The sequence below is a fragment of the Triticum aestivum genome, chromosome 7A (genome assembly GCF_018294505.1).
Source record: "Triticum aestivum cultivar Chinese Spring chromosome 7A, IWGSC CS RefSeq v2.1, whole genome shotgun sequence".
Taxonomy (NCBI): domain Eukaryota; kingdom Viridiplantae; phylum Streptophyta; class Magnoliopsida; order Poales; family Poaceae; genus Triticum; species Triticum aestivum.
In genome coordinates, this window is record NC_057812.1 from 741817169 (window position 1) to 741836881 (window position 19713).

The 19713-nt window shown below is 43.5% G+C and overlaps 1 protein-coding gene and 4 pseudogenes across 1 annotated transcript; all 5 read left to right on the plus strand.

The window, feature by feature from the left end:
- The first annotated feature begins 221 nt into the window (after positions 1 to 221).
- LOC123153974 (disease resistance protein RPM1-like) lies at positions 222 to 2348 on the plus strand (annotated as a pseudogene).
- Positions 2349 to 4201: 1853 nt separating this feature from the next.
- On the plus strand, positions 4202 to 6423 carry LOC123153976 (disease resistance protein RPM1-like; annotated as a pseudogene).
- Positions 6424 to 8186: 1763 nt separating this feature from the next.
- Positions 8187 to 10323, plus strand: LOC123153977 (disease resistance protein RPM1-like; annotated as a pseudogene).
- Positions 10324 to 12177: 1854 nt separating this feature from the next.
- On the plus strand, positions 12178 to 14651 carry LOC123153978 (disease resistance protein RPM1-like; annotated as a pseudogene).
- Positions 14652 to 14703: 52 nt separating this feature from the next.
- On the plus strand, positions 14704 to 15627 carry LOC123147321 (classical arabinogalactan protein 7-like). The gene is made up of 2 exons (XM_044566548.1): positions 14704 to 15021; positions 15164 to 15627. Exons 1-2 carry the CDS (start codon positions 14738 to 14740, stop codon positions 15177 to 15179), a joined length of 300 nt encoding a protein of 99 aa, XP_044422483.1. The 5' UTR covers positions 14704 to 14737; the 3' UTR covers positions 15180 to 15627.
- Positions 15628 to 19713: the final 4086 nt, after the last annotated feature.

A 19713-nucleotide genomic window follows, 5' to 3' on the forward strand; every position in this document is an offset into this window, starting at 1 on the left:
CCTCTATAGAAAAAAGAGGACTTCGCTTCTCTAACCAATCGTACAGTTGGTCAAATCCTCTAGCCAACCAGCTATTCCCAAAAACCCGGTTCAGATTTAGAGGATTTCTTCCTTGATTTCACCTGCTCTGGCCGGTGGAATCTATTCCAAGGGGGCATTAGTCTTTCCCCCCTCCAATAGCACACACACAAGAGCACTCAGATTGATCTCCCAATCCCACCATGGCCGAAGCAATTGTAGGTTTACTAATCGTCAAGCTGGGTGCGGCCTTGGCGAACGAGGCAGCAACCTTCGACACATCGCTGCTTTGCAGTGAAGCCTCGGCCCTCAAGGGTCTGCTCGGTCAGATCAGTGAAGCCAAGTATGAGCTTGAAAGTATGCAGGCATATCTGAAAGGTGCAGAGCGGTTCAAGGACGCCAATGATAGAACTGGCCTCTTTGTCGAGAGGATCAGGGGCTTCGCTTTCGAGATCGATGATGTGGTCGACGAGTTCACCTATAAGTTGGAGGAGAAGCATGGAGGGTTTGTTGCCAAGATGAAGAAGAGGATCAAGCATGTCAAGACCTGGCGCCGACTTGCGCACACGTTTAAAGATATCAATGGCAGACTTCAAGGTGCTATACAAAGGAAGGAGCACTACGCCATGCCAGAAATTGGCAGAAATGATGGCCACAGGGCTCATCGAGTTTTCAATTTCTCAAGGGACGAGGACCATGTAGGGATCTTTGAGCACAAGCAGCAATTGATGCAATGGCTGACAGGTGACATGCAAGACAAAAGAATCAAGATTTCCACTGTGTGAGGCATGGCAGGTGTGGGGAAAACAACTTTGGTTGCTCATGTGTACAAAACTGTAAAAGTAACCTTCGATGCTGCTGCATGGGTAACTGTGTCGGAGATTTGTCATGTTGAAGACTTGCTGAAGAGGATTGCTAGAGAATTTGGCATGCCAATTGATGCACCTAAAATGGAGATTAGAATCCTGGCTGAGACCATCTACGAGTACCTCCAAGGTAAAAGATACATCTTAGTTCTAGATGATGTTTGGACTACTAATGTTTCGTTGGAGATATGGACTGTCTTTCCATCTAGTGGACAATTTGTTATCACATCAAGAAAGCATGAAGTATCATTATTGGCAACTAATATGTCTTCAGTTCATTTGGAACCACTTGACAAATCGAACTCTTGGGAGTTATTCTACAAATCAGCCTTTTGGAATGATCCTGATAGAAAGTGTCCACTCGAGTTATAGAACTTAGCTTGGAAATTTGTGAAGAAGTGTGAAGGTTTGCCTATTGCTATTGTATGCATAAGCAGCCTACTATCCGGAAAAAGTCAAACATCTGTAGAATGGAAAAAAATATATGATGAGTTAGAGCTCTAGTTGGTAAAAAATGTGATGCCTTGCATTGAGCCAATTCTAATGGTCAGTTTGGAGGACCTTACATATGATTTGAAGAATTGTTTCTTACATTGTGCATTGTCCCCCATCAAGAGGAGGACAATAATGAGGCATTGGATTACTGCTGGATTCATCAATGAAAAGGAGAACAAAACATTGGAGGAAGTGGCAGAGTGGTACTTTACTGAACTTGTGAGCCGAAGCCTACTACAGGTGGTCAAGAGGAATCATACTGGGCGGTTAAAATGTTGCCAGGTGCATGATATCATACGACTTATTGCCCTCAATAAAGCTGGTGAAGATTGTTTTGGTAAAGTTTATGATGGCTCTGGTGCATTCTCTATTGAGCACACACGTCGAATATCAATCCAGAGTGGAAACCTTCAACGACTGATTGAATCTGATGCTACACATGTCCGTGCAATCCATGTTTTTAACAGATATATCAATATTGATTTGCTGAGGCCTATCCTAGAATCTTCGAACCTGCTCTTAACACTGGATCTGCAAGGTACCCGTATCAAGATGCTGCCGACTGAGGTATTCAACTTGTTCAATCTACGGTATTTGGGCCTTAGATATACTAATAATGAAAGTCTACCTGAAGACATAGGAAAGTTGCAAAACTTAGAAGTCCTGGATGCTGTGAACAGTGCACTGTCGTATTTACCAAACAACATTGCAAAACTTTAGAGGTTGAGATACCTGTTTGCAAGTTATGCGTTGGTGGGCATTTTGAAGGATTGGGCGATTGGCATTTTCTTTGTACCAAAGCACGAGGTGTTTTGCTTGCAGATGCACGCCAATTTATCCTTCCCGTTGCAACGCACGGGCACAGGGGCGGACCCAGGATTGGGCCACGCCCAGGGCCCAGGCTGCTACAGTGGCCTCTACAGTGTCACTGCAGTCTCGCTACAGTGTGCAGTATTCTACAGTAGATGAAGTGGCTCATCCTCACGCCCCAGGCCCAGGCTCCCCGGCCTGGGTCCTGGATCCGCCACTGCATGGGCATATGTCCTAGTGTTTACCTAGAGACGTAAACTGCACATAGAATGCTTTGTTTCTACCTTCCCTGACTGTATTGGCAGGCCATGTGATTGTCAGAAGCTGCAACTGTTCACTTTCAGAACCCAACATCATCTCAAACTGAAGAATTATTACCTCCTTCAAATTCCATTGGACGATGGGCTTCACCGAACAGCCGAACACCGATTTGCCTCACCTGTATCGGCATAATGACAATGTCTGACACCCTTGTCCTCCCGATCGAGCAGTTAGAGCCGTCGGTCGGACCCCGACACTGTCGCCATGGAAGTCGTCCCTCCCGGCCATCGGCCGCCGCCACGGAGGGCTGCGACCACATGAACCCGCCTGCCAAACTGTTTTTTCGGAAGAGTTTTCCACTGACGCGGCTGTTCTTGCCTAACGATTGTGGGGATGAGACTAACTTGGCTGAAAAAAGGCCCACCTAACCACAGTGCTCTGATCTGCACCGCAGAGTAGCAGCCCTTTTAGGACATAGGTCCCCAAGTTTGTTTAACGATGTCAGTCAAAGATGGCAAAGCCTTCCTACTCTCGTTCGCATATACATATACAATTAGAGACACCGTCACACTGAGAGCTGAATTATAGCTTCTCCCGTCAAAAAAAGATAGCTGAATGATAGCTAGAAACTCTTAAGTATATAAACGCATAGACCTATGATTGGTGGGCCAGTCAGAGGGTGTGTGTATTACTCCCTCCGTTTCTTTTCAGTCTGCATATAAGATTTGGTCAAAGTCAAACTTTGTTAGGTTTGACTAAGTTTATAGAAAAAATATCAAGATTCATAATATGAAATCAATATTGTTAGATGCATCATGAAATTAATTTTCATACTATATAGCTTTAGTATTGTATATGTTGATATTTTTTCCTACAAAGTTGGTCAAACTTTACAGAGTTGGTCAAACTTTACAAAGTTTGAATTTGACCAAATCTTATATGCAGACTAAAACCAAACGGACCAAGTACGTTGTCTAAGCCGGCCGGCCGGTGACTAATCACTCACATTGTTCTTATCAATCTAACATGTAAGAATCAATCAACTGCCTTCATTATCTGGTTCCAATTTACACAACCACTTTGCAAGAAGAACCACATTCATACATTCTAGGTGTAAAACCGAAAAAGATCTAGGTCTAAAACACCTAAACCCCGTCATCTACAGGCGTAAAAATGGCGGACAATTGAACAAAATGATATTTCATGATACCCCGGTCCTCATCCCACAGAACACCATCTATATAATGATCAAGTTTGCTTTAAACCCCAACCGGTAGGCGGCAGGCCAAAGACTTGAACAGTGTGTACGCTATGTTGGATCGAAGCTAGCATGGCAACTGAAGATAAAAATTTATCTACATGTTCTTGTTTATTGATGATGCCAACTTTGATGATGCATGCTTACTTGTGAATTGGCCAGCAGCTGTTTGTTGAGTTGTTTAAGCTGGCCGGCCGGCCGGTGACTAGTCACGCGAGTTTGCTTATCTACCCTCAGAGTCGCATCATGCCAAATGGATGTACTAGGTGCCACCTCTATAGAAAAAAGAGGACTTCGCTTCTGTAACCAATCGTACAGTTGGTCAAATCCTCTAGCCAACCAGCTATTCCCAAAAACTTGGTTCAGATTTAGAGGATTTCTTCCTTGATTTCACCTGCTCTGGCGGGGGGAATCTATTCCAAGGGGGCATTAGTCTTCCCCCGCTCCAATAGCACACACACAAGAGCACTCAGATTGAGCTCCCAATCCCACCATGGCCGAAGCAATTGTAGGTTTACTGATCGTCAAGCTGGTTGCGGCCTCGGCGAACGAGGCAGCAACCTTCGGCACATCGCTGCTTTGCAGTGAAGCCTCGGCCCTCAAGGGTCTGTTCGGTCAGATGAGTGAAGCCAAGTATGAGCTTGAAAGTATGCAGGCATATCTGAAAGGTGCAGAGCGGTTCAAGGACGCCGATGATACAACTGGCCTCTTTGTCGAGAGGATCAGGGGCTTCGCTTTCGAGATCGAAGATGTGGTCGACAAGTTCACCTATAAGTTGGAGGACAAGCATGGAAGGTTTGTTGCCAAGATGAAGAAGAGGATCAAGTATGTCAAGACCTGGCGCCGACTTGCGCACAAGTTTAAAGATATCAATGGCAGACTTCAAGGTGCTATACAAAGGAAGGAGCACTACGCCATGCCAGAAATTGGCAGAAATGATGGCCAGAGGGCTCATCGAGTTTTCAATTTCTCAAGGGACGAGGACCTTGTAGGGATCTTTGAGCACAAGCAGCAATTTATGCAATGGCTGACAGGTGACATGCAAGACAAAAGAAGCAAGATTTCCACTTTGTGGGCCATGGCAGGTGTGGGGAAAACAACTTTGGTTGCTCATGTGTACAAAACTGTAAAAGTAACCTTCGATGCCGCTGCATGGGTAACTGTATCGGAGAGTTGTCATGTTGAAGACTTGCTGAAGAGGATTGCTAGAGAATTTGGCATGCCAATTGATGCACCTAAAATGGAGATTAGAATCCTGGCTGAGACCATCTACGAGTACCTCCAAGGTAAAAGATACATCTTAGTTCTAGATGATGTTTGGACTACTAATGTTTGGTTAGAGATATGGACTGTCTTTCCATCTAGTGGACAATTTGTTATCACATCAAGAAAGCATGAAGTATCATTATTGGCAACTAATATGTCTTCAGTTCATTTGGAACCACTTGACAAATCGAACTCTTGGGAGTTATTCTACAAATCAGCCTTTTGGAATGATCCTGACAGAAAGTGTCCACTCGAGTTACAGAACTTAGCTTGGAAATTTGTGAAGAAGTGTGAAGGTTTGCCTATTGCTATTGTATGCATAGGCTGCCTACTATCCGGAAAACATCTATAGAATGGAAAAAAGTATATGATGAGTTAGATCTCCAGTTGGTAAAAAATGTGATGCCTCGCGTTGAGACAATTCTAAAGGTCAGTTTGGAGGACCTTACATATGATTTGAAGAATTGTTTCTTACATTGTACATTATTCCCAGAAGATTATTCCATCAAGAGGAGGACAATAATGACGCATTGGATTACTGCTGGATTCATCAATGAAAAGGAGAACAAAACATTGGAGGAAGTGGCAGAGGGGTACTTGACTGAACTTGTGAGCTGAAGCTTACTACAGGTGGTCAAGAGGAATCATACTGGGCGGTTAAAATGTTGCCAGGTGCATGATATCATACGACTTGTTGCCCTCAATAAAGCTGGTGAAGAATGTTTTGGTAAAGTTTATGATGGCTCTGGTGCATTCTCTATTGAGGACACACGTGGAATATCAATCCAGAGCGGAAACCTTCAACGACTGATTGAATCTGATGCTACACATGTCCGTGCAATACATGTTTTTAACAGATATATCAATATTGATTTGCTGAGGCCTATCCTAGAATCTTCGAACCTGCTCTTAACACTGGATCTGCAAGGTACCCGTATCAAGATGTTGCCGACTAAGGTATTCAACTTGTTCAATCTACGGTATTTGGGCCTTAGATATACTAATATTGAAAGTCTACCTGAAGACATAGGAAAGTTGCAAAACTTAGAAGTCCTGGATGTTGTGAACAGTGCACTGTCGTATTTACCAAACAACATTGCAAAACTTCAGAGGTTGAGATACCTGTTTGCAAGTTATGCGTTGGTGGGCATTTTGAAGGATGGGGCGATTGGCGTTTTCTTTGTACCAAAGCACGAGGTGTTTTGCTTGCAGATGCACGCCAATTTATCCTTCCCGTTGCAACGCACGGGCAGAGGGGCGGCCCAGGATTGGGCTACACCCAGGGCCCAGGCTGCTACAGTGGCCTCTACAGTGTCACTGCAGTCTTGCTATAGTGTGCAGTATTCTACAGTAGATGAAGTGGTTCATCCTCACGCCCCAGGCCCAGGCTCCCCCGGCCTGGGTCCTGGATCCGCCACTTCACGGGCATATGTCCTAGTGTTTACCTAGAGACATAAACTCCACATAGAATGCTTTGTTTCTACCTTCCCTGACTGTATTGGTAGGCCATGTGATTGTCAGAAGCTGCAGTTGTTTACTTTCAGAACCCAGCATCACCTCAAACTAAAGAATTATTACCTCCTTCAAATTCCATTGGACGATGGGCTTCACCGAACAGCCGAACACCGATTTGCCTCACCTGTATCGGCATAATGCCAATGTCTGACACCCTTGTCCTCCCGATCGAGCAGTTAGAGCCGTCGGTCAGACCCCGACACTGTCGCCATGGAAGTCGTCCCTCCCGACCATCGGCCGCCGCCACCGCGGGCTGCGAACACATGAACCCGCCTGCCAAACTGTTTTTTCGGAAGAGTTTTCCATTGACACGGCTGTTCTTGCCTAACGATTGTGGGGATGAGACTAACTTGGTTGAAAAAAGGCTCACCTAACCACAGTGCTCTGATCTGCACCGCAGAGTAGAAGCCCTTTTAGGACATAGGTCCCCAAGTCTGTTTAACGATGTCAGTCAAAGATGGCAAAGCCTTCCTACTCTCGTTCGCATATACATATACAATTAGAGACACCGTCACATGAGAGCTGAATTATAGCTTCTCCCGTAAAAAAAAGATAGCTGAATGATAGCTAGCAACTCTTAAGTATATAAACGCATAGACCTATGATTGGTGGGCCAGTCAGAGGGTGTGTGTATTACTCCCTCCGTTTCTTTTCAGTCTGCATATAAGATTTGGTCAAAGTCAAACTTTGTTAGGTTTGACTAAGTTTATAGAAAAAATATCAAGATTCATAATATGAAATCAATATTGTTAGATGCATCATGAAATTAATTTTCAGACTATATAGCTTTAGTATTGTGTATGTTGATATTTTTTCCTACAAAGTTGGTCAAACTTTACAGAGTTGGTCAATCTTTACAAAGTTTTAATTTGACCAAATCTTATATGCAGACTAAAACGAAACGGACCAAGTACGTTGTCTAAGCCGGCCGGCCGGTGACTAATCACTCACATTGTTCTTATCAATATAACATGTAAGAATCAATCAACTGCCTTCATTATCTGATTCCAATTTACACAACCACTCTGCAAGAAGAACCACATTCATACATTCCAGGTGTAAAACCGAAAAAGATCCAGGTCTAAAACACCTAAACCCCGTCATCTACGGGCGTAAAAATGGCGGACAATTGAACAAAATGATATTTCATGATACCCTGGTCCTCATCCCACAGAACACCATCTATATAATGATCAAGTTTGCTTTAAAACCCCAACCGGCAGGCGGCAGGACAAAGACTTGAACAGTGTGTACGCTATGTTGGATCCAAGCTAGCATGGCAACTGAAGATAAAAATTTATCTACATGTTCTTGTTTATTGATGATGCCAACTTTGATGATGCATGCTTACTTGTGAATTGGCCAGCAGCTGTTTGTTGAGTTGTTTAAGCTAGCCGGCCGGCCGGTGACTAGTCACGCGACTTTGCTTACCTACCCTCAGAGTCGCATCATGCCAAATGGATGTACTAGGTGCCACCTCTATAGAAAAAAGAGGACTTCGCTTCTCTAACCAATCGTACAGTTGGTCAAATCCTCTAGCCAACCAGCTATTCCCAAAAACTTGGTTCAGATTTAAAGGATTTCTTCCTTGATTTCGCCTGCTCTGGAGGGTGGAATCTATTCCAAGGGGGCATTAGTCTTTCCCCCCTCCAATAGCACACACACAAGAGCACTTAGATTGAGCTCCCAATCCCACCATGGCCGAAGCAATTGTAGGTTTACTGATCGTCAAGCTGGGTGCGGCCTTGCCGAACGAAGCAGCAACCTTCGGCACATCGCTGCTTTGCAGTGAAGCCTCGGCCCTCAAGGGTCTGCTCGGTCAGATCAGTGAAGCCAAGTATGAGCTTGAAAGTATGCAGGCATATCTGAAAGGTGCAGAGCGGTTCAAGGACGCCGATGATACAACTGGCCTCTTTGTCGAGAGGATCAGGGGCTTCGCTTTCGAGATCGAAGATGTGGTCGACGAGTTCACCTATAAGTTGGAGGACAAGCATGGAGGGTTTGTTGCCAAGATGAAGAAGAGGATCAAGCATGTCAAGACCTGACGCCGACTTGCGCACAAGTTTAAAGATATCAATGGCAGACTTCAAGGTGCTATACAAAGGAAGGAGCACTACGCCATGCCAGAAATTGGCAGAAATGATGGCCACAGGGCTCATTGAGTTTTCAATTTCTCAAGGGACGAGGACCTTGTAGGGATCTTTGAGCACAAGCAGCAATTGATGCAATGGCTGACAGGTGACATGCAAGACAAAAGAAGCAAGATTTCCACTGTGTGGGGCATGGCAGGTGTGGGGAAAACAACTTTGGTTGCTCATGTGTACAAAACTATAAAAGTAACCTTCGATGCCGCTGCATGGGTAACTGTGTCGGAGAGTTGTCATGTTGAAGACTTGCTGAAGAGGATTTCTAGAGAATTTGGCATGCCAATTGATGCACCTAAAATGGAGATTAGAATCCTGGCTGAGACCATCTACGAGTACCTCCAAGGTAAAAGATACATCTTAGTTCTAGATGATGTTTGGACTACTAATGTTTGGTTAGAGATGGACAGTCTTTCCATCTAGTGGACAATTTATTATCACATCAAGAAAGCATGAAGTATCATTATTGGCAACTAATATGTCTTCAGTTCATTTGGAACCACTTGACAAATCGAACTCTTGGGAGTTATTCTACAAATCAGCCTTTTGGAATGATCCTGACAGAAAGTGTCCACTCGAGTTACAGAACTTAGCTTAGAAATTTGTGAACAAGTGCGAAGGTTTGCCTATTGCTATTGTATGCATAGGCAGCCTACTATCCGGAAAATGTCAAACATCTATAGAATGGAAAAAAGTATATGATGAGTTAGAGCTCCAGTTGGTAAAAAATGTGATGCCTCGCGTTGAGACAATTCTAAAGGTCAGTTTGGAGGACCTTACATATGATTTGAAGAATTGTTTCTTACATTGTGCATTATTCCCAGAAGATTATTCCATCAAGAGGAGGACAATAACGAGGCATTGGATTACTGCTGGATTCATCAATGAAAAGGAGAACAAAACATTGGAGGAAGTGGCAGAGGGGTACTTGACTGAACTTGTGGGCCGAAGCCTACTACAGGTGGTCAAGAGGAATCATACTGGGCGGTTAAAATGTTGCCAGGTGCATGATATCATACGACTTTTTGCCCTCAATAAAGCTGGTGAAGAATGTTTTGGTAAAGTTTATGATGGCTCTGGTGCATTCTCTATTGAGCACAAACGTCGAATATCAATCTAGAGTGGAAACCTTCAACGACTGATTGAATCTGATGCTGCACATGTCCGTGCAATACATGTTTTTAACAGATATATCAATATTGATTTGCTGAGGCCTATCCTAGAATCTTCGAAACTGCTCTTAACACTGGATCTGCAAGGTACCCGAATCAAGATGCTGCCGACTGAGGTATTCAACTTGTTCAATCTACGGTATTTGGGCCTTAGATATACTAATATTGAAAGTCTACCGGAAGACATAGGAAAGTTGCAAATATTAGAAGTCCTGGATGCTGTGAACAGTGCACTGTCGTATTTACCAAACAACATTGCAAAACTTCAGAGGTTGAGATACCTGTTTGCAAGTTATGCGTTGGTGGGCATTTTGAAGGATGGGGCGATTGGCACTTTCTTTGTACCAAAGCATGAGGTGTTTTGCTTGCAGATGCACGCCAATTTATCCTTCCCGTTGCAACGCACGGGCACAGGGGCGGACCCAGGATTGGGCCACGCCCAGGGCCCAGGCTGCTACAGTGGCCTCTACAGTGTCACTGCAGTCTTGCTACAGTGTGCAGTATTCTACAGTAGATGAAGTGGTTCATCCTCACGCCCCAGGCCCAGGCTCCCCCGGCCTGGGTCCTGGATCCGCCACTGCACGGGCATATGTCCTAGTGTTTACCTAGAGACGTAAACTCCACATAGAATGCTTTGTTTCTTCATTCCCTGACTGTATTGGCAGGCCATGTGATTGTCAGAAGCTGCAGCTGTTCACTTTCAGAACCCAGCATCACCTCAAACTGAAGAATTATTACCTCCTTCAAATTCCATTGGACGACGGGCTTCACCGAACAGCCGAACACCGATTTGCCTCACCTATATCGGCATAATGCCAATGTCTGACACCCTTGTCCTCCCGATCGAGCAGTTAGAGCCGTCGGTCGGACCCCGACACTGTCGCCATGGAAGTCGTCCCTCCCGGCCATCGGCCGCCGCCATGGAGGGCTGCGACCACATGAACCCGCCTGCCAAACTATTTTTTCGGAAGAGTTTTCCACTAACGCGGCTATTCTTGCCTAACGATTGTGGGGATGAGACTAACTTGGCTGAAAAAAGGCCCACCTAACCACAGTGCTCTGATCTGCACCGCAGAGTAGCAGCCCTTTTAGGACATAGGTCCCCAAGTCTGTTTAACGATGTCAGTCAAAGATGGCAAAGCCTTCCTACTCTCGTTCGCATATACATATACAATTAGAGACACCATCACACTGAGAGCTGAATTATATCTTCTCCCGTCAAAAAAAGATAGCTGAATGATAGCTAGCAACTCTTAAGTATATAAACGCATAGACCTATGATTGGTGGGCCAGTCAGAGGGTGTGTGTATTACTCCCTCCGTTTCTTTTCAGTCTGCATATAAGATTTGGTCAAAGTCAAACTTTGTTAGGTTTGACTAAGTTTATAGAAAAAATATCAAGATTCATAATATGAAATCAATATTGTTAGATGCATCATGAAATTAATTTTCATACTATATAGCTTTAGTATTGTATACGTTGATATTTTTTCCTACAAAGAAGGTCAAACTTTACAGAGTTGGTCAAACTTTACAAAGTTTGAATTTGACCAAATCTTATATGCAGACTAAAACGAAACGGACCAAGTACGTTGTCTAAGCCGGCCGGCCGGTGACTAATCACTCACATTGTTCTTATCAATCTAACATGTAAGAATCAATCAACTGCCTTCATTATATGGTTCCAATTTACACAACCACTTTGCAAGAAGAACCGCATTCATACATTCCAGGTGTAAAACCGAAAAAGATCCAGGTCTAAAACACCTAAACCCCGTCATCTACGGGCGTAAAAATGGCGGACAATTGAACAAAATGATATTTCATGATACCCCGGTCCTCATCCCACAGAACACCATCTATATAATGATCAAGTTTGCTTTAAACCCCAACCGGTAGGCGGCAGGCCAAAGACTTGAACAGTGTGTACGCTATGTTGGATCCAAGCTAGCATGGCAACTGAAGATAAAAATTTATCTACATGTTCTTGTTTATTGATGATGCCAACTTTGATGATGCATGCTTACTTGTGAATTGGCCAGCAGCTGTTTGTTGAGTTGTTTAAGCTGGCCGGCCGGCCGGTGACTAGTCACGCGAGTTTGCTTATCTACCCTCAGAGTCGCATCATGCCAAATGGATGTACTAGGTGCCACCTCTATAGAAAAAAGAGGACTTCGCTTCTCTAACCAATCGTACAGTTGGTCAAATCCTCTAGCCAACCAGCTATTCCCAAAAACTTGGTTCAGATTTAGAGGATTTCTTCCTTGATTTCACCTGCTCTGGCGGGTGGAATCTATTCCAAGGGGGCATTAGTCTTCCCCCGCTCCAATAGCACACACACAAGAGCACTCAGATTGAGCTCCCAATCCCACCATGGCCGAAGCAATTGTAGGTTTACTGATCGTCAAGCTGGTTGCGGCCTCGGCGAACGAGGCAGCAACCTTCGGCACATCGCTGCTTTGCAGTGAAGCCTCGGCCCTCAAGGGTCTATTCGATCAGATCAGTCAAGCCAAGTATGAGCTTGAAAGCATGCAGGCATATCTGAAAGGTGCAGAGCGGTTCAAGGACGCCGATGATACAACTGGCCTCTTTGTCGAGAGGATCAGGGGCTTCGCTTTCGAGATCGAAGATGTGGTCGACAAGTTCACCTATAAGTTGGAGGACAAGCATGGAAGGTTTGTTGCCAAGATGAAGAAGAGGATCAAGTATGTCAAGACCTGGCGCCGACTTGCGCACAAGTTTAAAGATATCAATGGCAGACTTCAAGGTGCTATACAAAGGAAGGAGCACTATGCCATGCCAGAAATTGGCAGAAATTATGGCCACAGGGCTCATCGAGTTTTCAATTTCTCAAGGGACGAGGACCTTGTAGGGATCTTTGAGCACAAGCAGCAATTTATGCAATGGCTGACAGGTGACATGCGAGACAAAAGAAGCAAGATTTCCACTTTGTGGGGCATGGCAGGTGTGGGGAAAACAACTTTGGTTGCTCATGTGTACAAAACTGTAAAAGTAACCTTCGATGCCGCTGCATGGGTAACTGTGTCGGAGAGTTGTCATGTTGAAGACTTGCTGAAGAGGATTGCTAGAGAATTTGGCATGCCAATTGATGCACCTAAAATGGAGATTAGAATCCTGGCTGAGACCATCTACGAGTACCTCCAAGGTAAAAGATACATCTTAGTTCTAGATGATGTTTGGACTACTAATGTTTGGTTAGAGATATGGACTGTCTTTCCATCTAGTGGACAATTTGTTATCACATCAAGAAAGCATGAAGTATCATTATTGGCAACTAATATGTCTTCAGTTCATTTGGAACCACTTGACAAATCGAACTCTTGGGAGTTATTCTACAAATCAGCCTTTTGGAATGATCCTGACAGAAAGTGTCCACTCGAGTTACAGAACTTAGCTTGGAAATTTGTGAAGAAGTGTGAAGGTTTGCCTATTGCTATTGTATGCATAGGCAGCCTACTATCCGGAAAACATCTATAGAATGGAAAAAAGTATATGATGAGTTAGAGCTCCAGTTGGTAAAAAATGTGATGCCTCGCGTTGAGACAATTCTAAAGGTCAGTTTGGAGGACCTTACATATGATTTGAAGAATTGTTTCTTACATTGTGCATTATTCCCAGAAGATTATTCCATCAAGAGGAGGACAATAATGACGCATTGGATTACTGCTGGATTCATCAATGAAAAGGAGAACAAAAAATTGGAGGAAGTGGCAGAGGGGTACTTGACTGAACTTGTGAGCTGAAGCCTACTACAGGTGGTCAATAGGAATCATACTGGGCGGTTAAAATGTTGCCAGGTGCATGATATCATACGACTTGTTGCCCTCAATAAAGCTGGTGAAGAATGTTTTGGTAAAGTTTATGATGGCTTTGATGCATTCTCTATTGAGGACACACGTCGAATATCACTCCAGAGTGGAAACCTTCAACGACTGATTGAATCTAATGCTACACATGTCCGTGCAATACATGTTTTTAACAGATATATCAATATTGATTTGCTGAGGCCTATCCTAGAATCTTCGAACCTGCTCTTAACACTGGATCTGCAAGGTACCCGTATCAAGATGCTGCCGACTAAGGTATTCAACTTGTTCAATCTACGGTATTTGGGCCTTAGATATACTAATATTGAAAGTCTACCTGAAGACATAGGAAAGTTGCAAAACTTAGAAGTCCTGGATGCTGTGAACAGTGCACTGTCGTATTTACCAAACAACATTGCAAAACTTCAGAGGTTGAGATACCTGTTTGCAAGTTATGCTAGCCCACAAGGAGAATTTATAATTTTTAGTGGTGTAAAGGTGCCTAGTGGTATAAGGCACTTGACTTCCCTGCATGCTCTGCAATGTGTGGAAGCAAGCTCAGAAATTCTTGGAGGTGTGGCTGCTTTAACACAACTAAAAACATTTGCTGTCTGCAACGTGGAAACTAAACACTCTGCCGACCTGAGAAATGCTATCAAAGAAATGAGACACCTTGTGCATCTAGAAATCACGACTATCAGTGAGAAGGAGGTGCTGCAGCTGGAGGGACTTTGTTTACCTCCAAATGTTTACACAGTTGGTTTAGAAGGGCAACTCAAAAAGAGATTGATACCCCAAGTTATCTCATCTTGATCCCATCTTAATAGCCTCACTCGGCTGCGGCTAGCATTCTCCAAAATTGATGAGGAATCGTTTTCCAGTCTTTTGGTGCTACGAGCAGTGGCGGATGTACAGGGTGGCCAGGGTGGGCCGCGGCCCACCCTGGGATTCTGAGACAACATATATATATATATATATATATAGATTTTAAATGGGCTAGAAAAAAAACCAGCCCAATAAACAGACCAAGTCCATATCGAGAATTCCAGATTACTCATCCAATCCTCGAGACCTCGACTCCGACGGCCGCCTCGCCTCCTCGCCTCATGCGCGTCTGTTCCTCGCCGCCGCCGTTCGCGCTCGGCGACCTTGCCGACGCCCAGCCGCCGAGGAAGCTCCCGCATCCCACCTCTCTTCTCCAGCCCGCCCGCCTCCCTCCGCCCGCGGTGAGCCCCTGTCCGGCTGTCCGCCTGTTCCAGGTCCCAGCGCGCGGCTGTACCTCTGCCCTGCCGGAGCGCCGGCTGCCTGCGCCCTTGTCGCCGCTCGCCGGACGGCTGTTTGGCGGCCCTGCCCTCGCCGGATCGCCCCCTCCAAATCCGGCTGCAGTAAGGTACCGAATCAAATCCCCCCAAATCTATGATTTAGGGTTTGCTTTTTTGCACTATGAACACATAGATAATTCTGCACTCATTTTGGCCTCAATTAGCTTTATTGATAGAAAGTAGTGCTGATAGAAAGTAGTATTCTTGCAGAATTGTTGAAGAATGAAGAGGGCAGCAGACATTGTTTCTCTTTCCAAAGAGAAGCTATGAAGATAGGGAAGAAGAAGAAGGCAGAGAATATGCCGGATGTGGCTGAAGAGCAGACCCGCGAAGTTGTGTGTATGCCAGTTGTGATCGAAGAGCAAATTGAAGAACCAACATTGTCTATGTCAAATGTGACCATAGAGCAAACTGAAGATGTGTCACCGCCATCACCACCGTTTTATGATTTTAGTCGTCTTAAACATGATCCTGGGGAAAGGCTACCCATTGCAAGTTATCCTATCAATGATCAAGATGCAGTTCGAAGATCATATATCCTTAAAAAGACATTCAAACCTTATGCGCATGACTTTAAAAAATGAACAATTGGGAGTAGAGAACGTTCATTCAATCCTTTGTGGCTTCATAATCATAGTTGGCTTGAATATAGTCTCCGTGGGATGTAACTTTTCGAGTAGATGATTTTTCATATAAAAAACTTTTTAATCCGAGTTCGTATGCAAAAGTTATGCCCATTTTACAAATTCCAGAGAGATTTTGTAAATAAAGTCGAAATTCATATTTGTAAATAAAGGTGGGACTATTAATTTATTCGGAGAACGAATCTTGGTTCAGCGTCAAGGGACGGGGCGGTTGGCGGTTGGTTGTGATTTCGATTTTCCGTGGTTCTCGGCCTCACGTGGCCTGTGGCACAGGCCCGAAAAAAATTTAAACGTGGTTTTGGTTTTTCTCCTCGCATTGTACTGTTTAGTACCACCTCGAATATGTTTTAAATTCAAATTGAAAGCGTAAAATCACGAGAAGAAGCGTATTGTGACGGTGAACCCGACAAAGTCAATCCGTGCTTTATTATATATATATATATATATATATATATATATATATATATATATATATATATATATATATATATATATATACTAGCAAAAAGGCCCGTGCGTTGCAACGGGAGAAAAAAATCACATCCTAAAATTAATATGACTCAAATGCCCCATCCACACAGGTCCATCCATGTTGGCATATGTCACTGCTTATACTCCTTTTGTGTGTTCTATAATTGCAATGAATGATAGCTAAAATGACAAAACTAATTTGAGGGGAAGCTAAAATGACAATTTTAAACTTATTAGACGCAACATTCTCATAACATGTAGAAAAAAAAGGTAAACACTCGTGCTGGAATCTACCTAAACAATAGAAAAGCATTGTCATACTTCAAAAAATAAAAAATAAAATTTCTGAAACACACATACTTTGCTACATTGATATGCACAGATATTAGTTTAAAATCGAGTAGTTTGTGTCACACCCATGAAAAATTCTCACCGCGACTCCATGTGCATTAGTGACGGGCGCAAACGAATCAATAGAGACAGGCTTCTTCCCAGCGGCGTCCAGGAGAAGAGCATGTCCGATGATGGTCATTGGCTGGTCGACGTGGTAAGACATGACGTGGCGTTGTGCACACACGCACCTTGTCCACGTCCTCAAGGGGATGGCCCTCCAGCACCCACCATCGCACACATATTACTCCTACTATGTGCCCGTGTATTGCAATGTGAATAACAATGATAAAAAAATTCATGGATGGGCAGTGGACATGATGAACTTGTAGTAATTGCGCTGCATCATCAATCAATTTGCACTATCATTAAAAAAGTGTCACACCCTTTGGCATCAGCAGGGCGTAGCATTAATCATTATAGCCGAAATCATGAAGTTTGAAATGGATTTGATTTCCAAAACATGAATTTAAAATTCAACTAAAGAGAATTATTTTTTCTTGGTGTATACATTTCAGCTGTGTCCCCATAATCAAAATATACTACAGCTTTTCAGTCAAAAAACATTCTTTCATTGTTTAAATAAAACCATTTCAAAGTTGTGCCTCTCTGTGAGTTTTGAGCCATGCTCTTATGTATTTTTGTGCAACTACACGATGATAGTAGAAAATGATAAACATGCCAAATCTGGGTCAGAAGAGTGCAAGAAGGCACCTGTCAATAGCAGTGGACCATTTACTGTCGATAAAATCTGGAGCGGGTACACTTAGCACAGTCTGCATTGCAGACTTCCCTCATCAAATCCATTGCAACTCGTGCAGTGATAACCAGAAATATTAATATAAATAATTAAAATGCGGACAAAGGACATATTATGCGTCAATCATGAACAGTTTGTTGCCAGAAGATCATGTATTGTTGTACTCAAGGCAATTATATGCTAGGTCTCCCATTGAAGAATGTGGCTGTCAATTGCCACTGAGAACTACAAGTATCATGTAGTTGTGCATGGTAAGCTTCTTGAAAGAATTACTCAATGCAAGCTTGTTACTGAGATGGATTATGCAAAACTCACCTCTATCCATGTTATGTGAGAGAAATTCTAGCAGAACTTGAGTTACTTCCGCTGCATCATCAATGAATTTGCACTGTCCTAAGAAATTATATGTATCACAGTCTTTGGCATGAACCACGCTGAACTACAATGCTCTTATCCTCTCTACTCTCTATTCAATACTTGTCTCTTTTTTCTTATCTAAATTGAAAAAGAAATGTCACCATGGTGATAAACATTTATGCTAGAGCCACAAAATTTAATACCTATATCTTTTTGTCTATCTACAATGCAATATTACGAATGGCATAACTTCAAACAGAGAAGATTAGACTTGATTAGATTTAGAACTGATTTTCAGTAATCTTCCTGTGTCGTGGGGTACCATGTTCCCTTGAAACTAATATCAACAAAATAAATGTCTTACTCCAAAGTCTTGAGGAACATAATAAAGATACACAAAGGGAATTAATAAAGAGTAATCCAAAAGAAGAACTAATCAATTGAAAGGTACCCAGATTGTATGAGGAATGAGACAACACTTTCATTAACATGTCAGACCAGGATGAACCAATCTAACAATAGGCAAATAAATAGAGGAACTCCACTGTGGAAAGAGTGGTTGATTACTTTTCATGCTTATTCCCCAATAGGTATTTTTATCAGATGGATCAAATGAACTCTATCCATAACCCGCCATTCTTGGTATGGTTTGTGGCACAAGATGGTGGTGTTGCACTCCTGCAATTGACATGTGGTTAAAGTATGACCAGCAGCTACATTCACCTCAACATAAATCAGAAGGCAAATCCCCACAAAAGAAAATTCAAAAGACATGTAATAATTGATAGAAACCTAGATCAAACTGAGTAAGAAATACCTTAGATTAAGCATTCATAATTTGGTTTTGTAGTAAAAATCATAACTTGGTCAGAAAATAAAATACCTAAGACTCTGTTGTATGGGATTTAATAATATGTCATGCACTGTATCCTAAATTCAGGACCAAAGGATATGTTCTTAGATTATAAATATAATTCTATCAATTTTCCAACTTTAAATCTCCACAATCATGTGAAAGGAAATAATCATCGCTATCTATTTTCATTAGGCATTACCTCAAACACATGGGTGAGCAAGTCCAACAGGTAGATGGAGGGATGGCTGGAATTGGGCAGAGTAGAAAAGGGCACGTTGCAAAAGTTTGTTCTGTTGGGAGGGGAGGAGCAATGCTTGCAGCTGGCTATCTATTTTATACTCGATATGTCGTTGACAACCAAGTGAAGCTGCTGCAACTTGTAAGGTGCACGCATGGTGGGTGTCTTGCCATAGTTGCAGCCATTATTCCTATGCCGGGGAAACAAATAACCTGCATACTAATAATGAACATACTCAGAAAATGCATGCAAGGACTGAATACATGAAAGTAAAAAATTGTCGACCTTGCGCCACTGCTACTGTATCATTGTAACAATAAGAATTTACACCCACATCTTGTAGAAAGAAATCTGCACACAATATTAGCTATCATTACTTGAGACCAAAAGTAAGTACCTTTAGCGGTCATCTCTCACATAGAATTATATCTCGTTTTCAGCTTTTCTGCACAATCATCTGCAGAGAAACAACCATAGAGTAGATCTTTTCTTTAAGCATTACCAAATCTCCACCTTCATCTGAAAGGAAATAACAATTTGCATAGCTATTTTATGTAAGCATTTACCTCAAACACTTGAGTAGGTCCAAGTGTCCAAAAGGTAGACGGCAAGGGGGATGACTGAATATTTCGTAATCGTCATGTCGTCCAAGGCAAAGTGAGGCAGCTGCTGCTTGTAAGGTATGTGCATGGTGGCCGTCCTGCCGTGGTTGCAGCAACGCTGATCTTTCCCTCGCGTGGGGCCGCAATGCCGGCTCGCGGATGGCCGGCGAGCCATCGGCGAGCAGCAGCAGGACAACTGCCACACCTCACAGCTCCCTTCTCTCTCCCACCGGCCTCCCATCTCCTTCCTCATGTGCTCCCTTTTCTCTCCCGCTCATCTCTCTCTTCCCTCACAGTTACCCGACGCCATGCCGCGCCCGCCAACCGTCGTGCTCCAAGCTCCAGCCGCCTTCCTTGCAGATCCACCGCCTGAGCGCCACTTCCCACCGGATCCGGTGAGATTCTGCAGGTCCTTGCCGACCGCACCACCGCAGGCCCTTGC

Coding starts and splice junctions, on each gene's coding strand:
- LOC123147321 (XM_044566548.1), top strand. CDS start 14,738: ATGCGCGTCTGTTCCTCGCCGCCGCCGTTCGCGCTCGGCGACCTTGCC.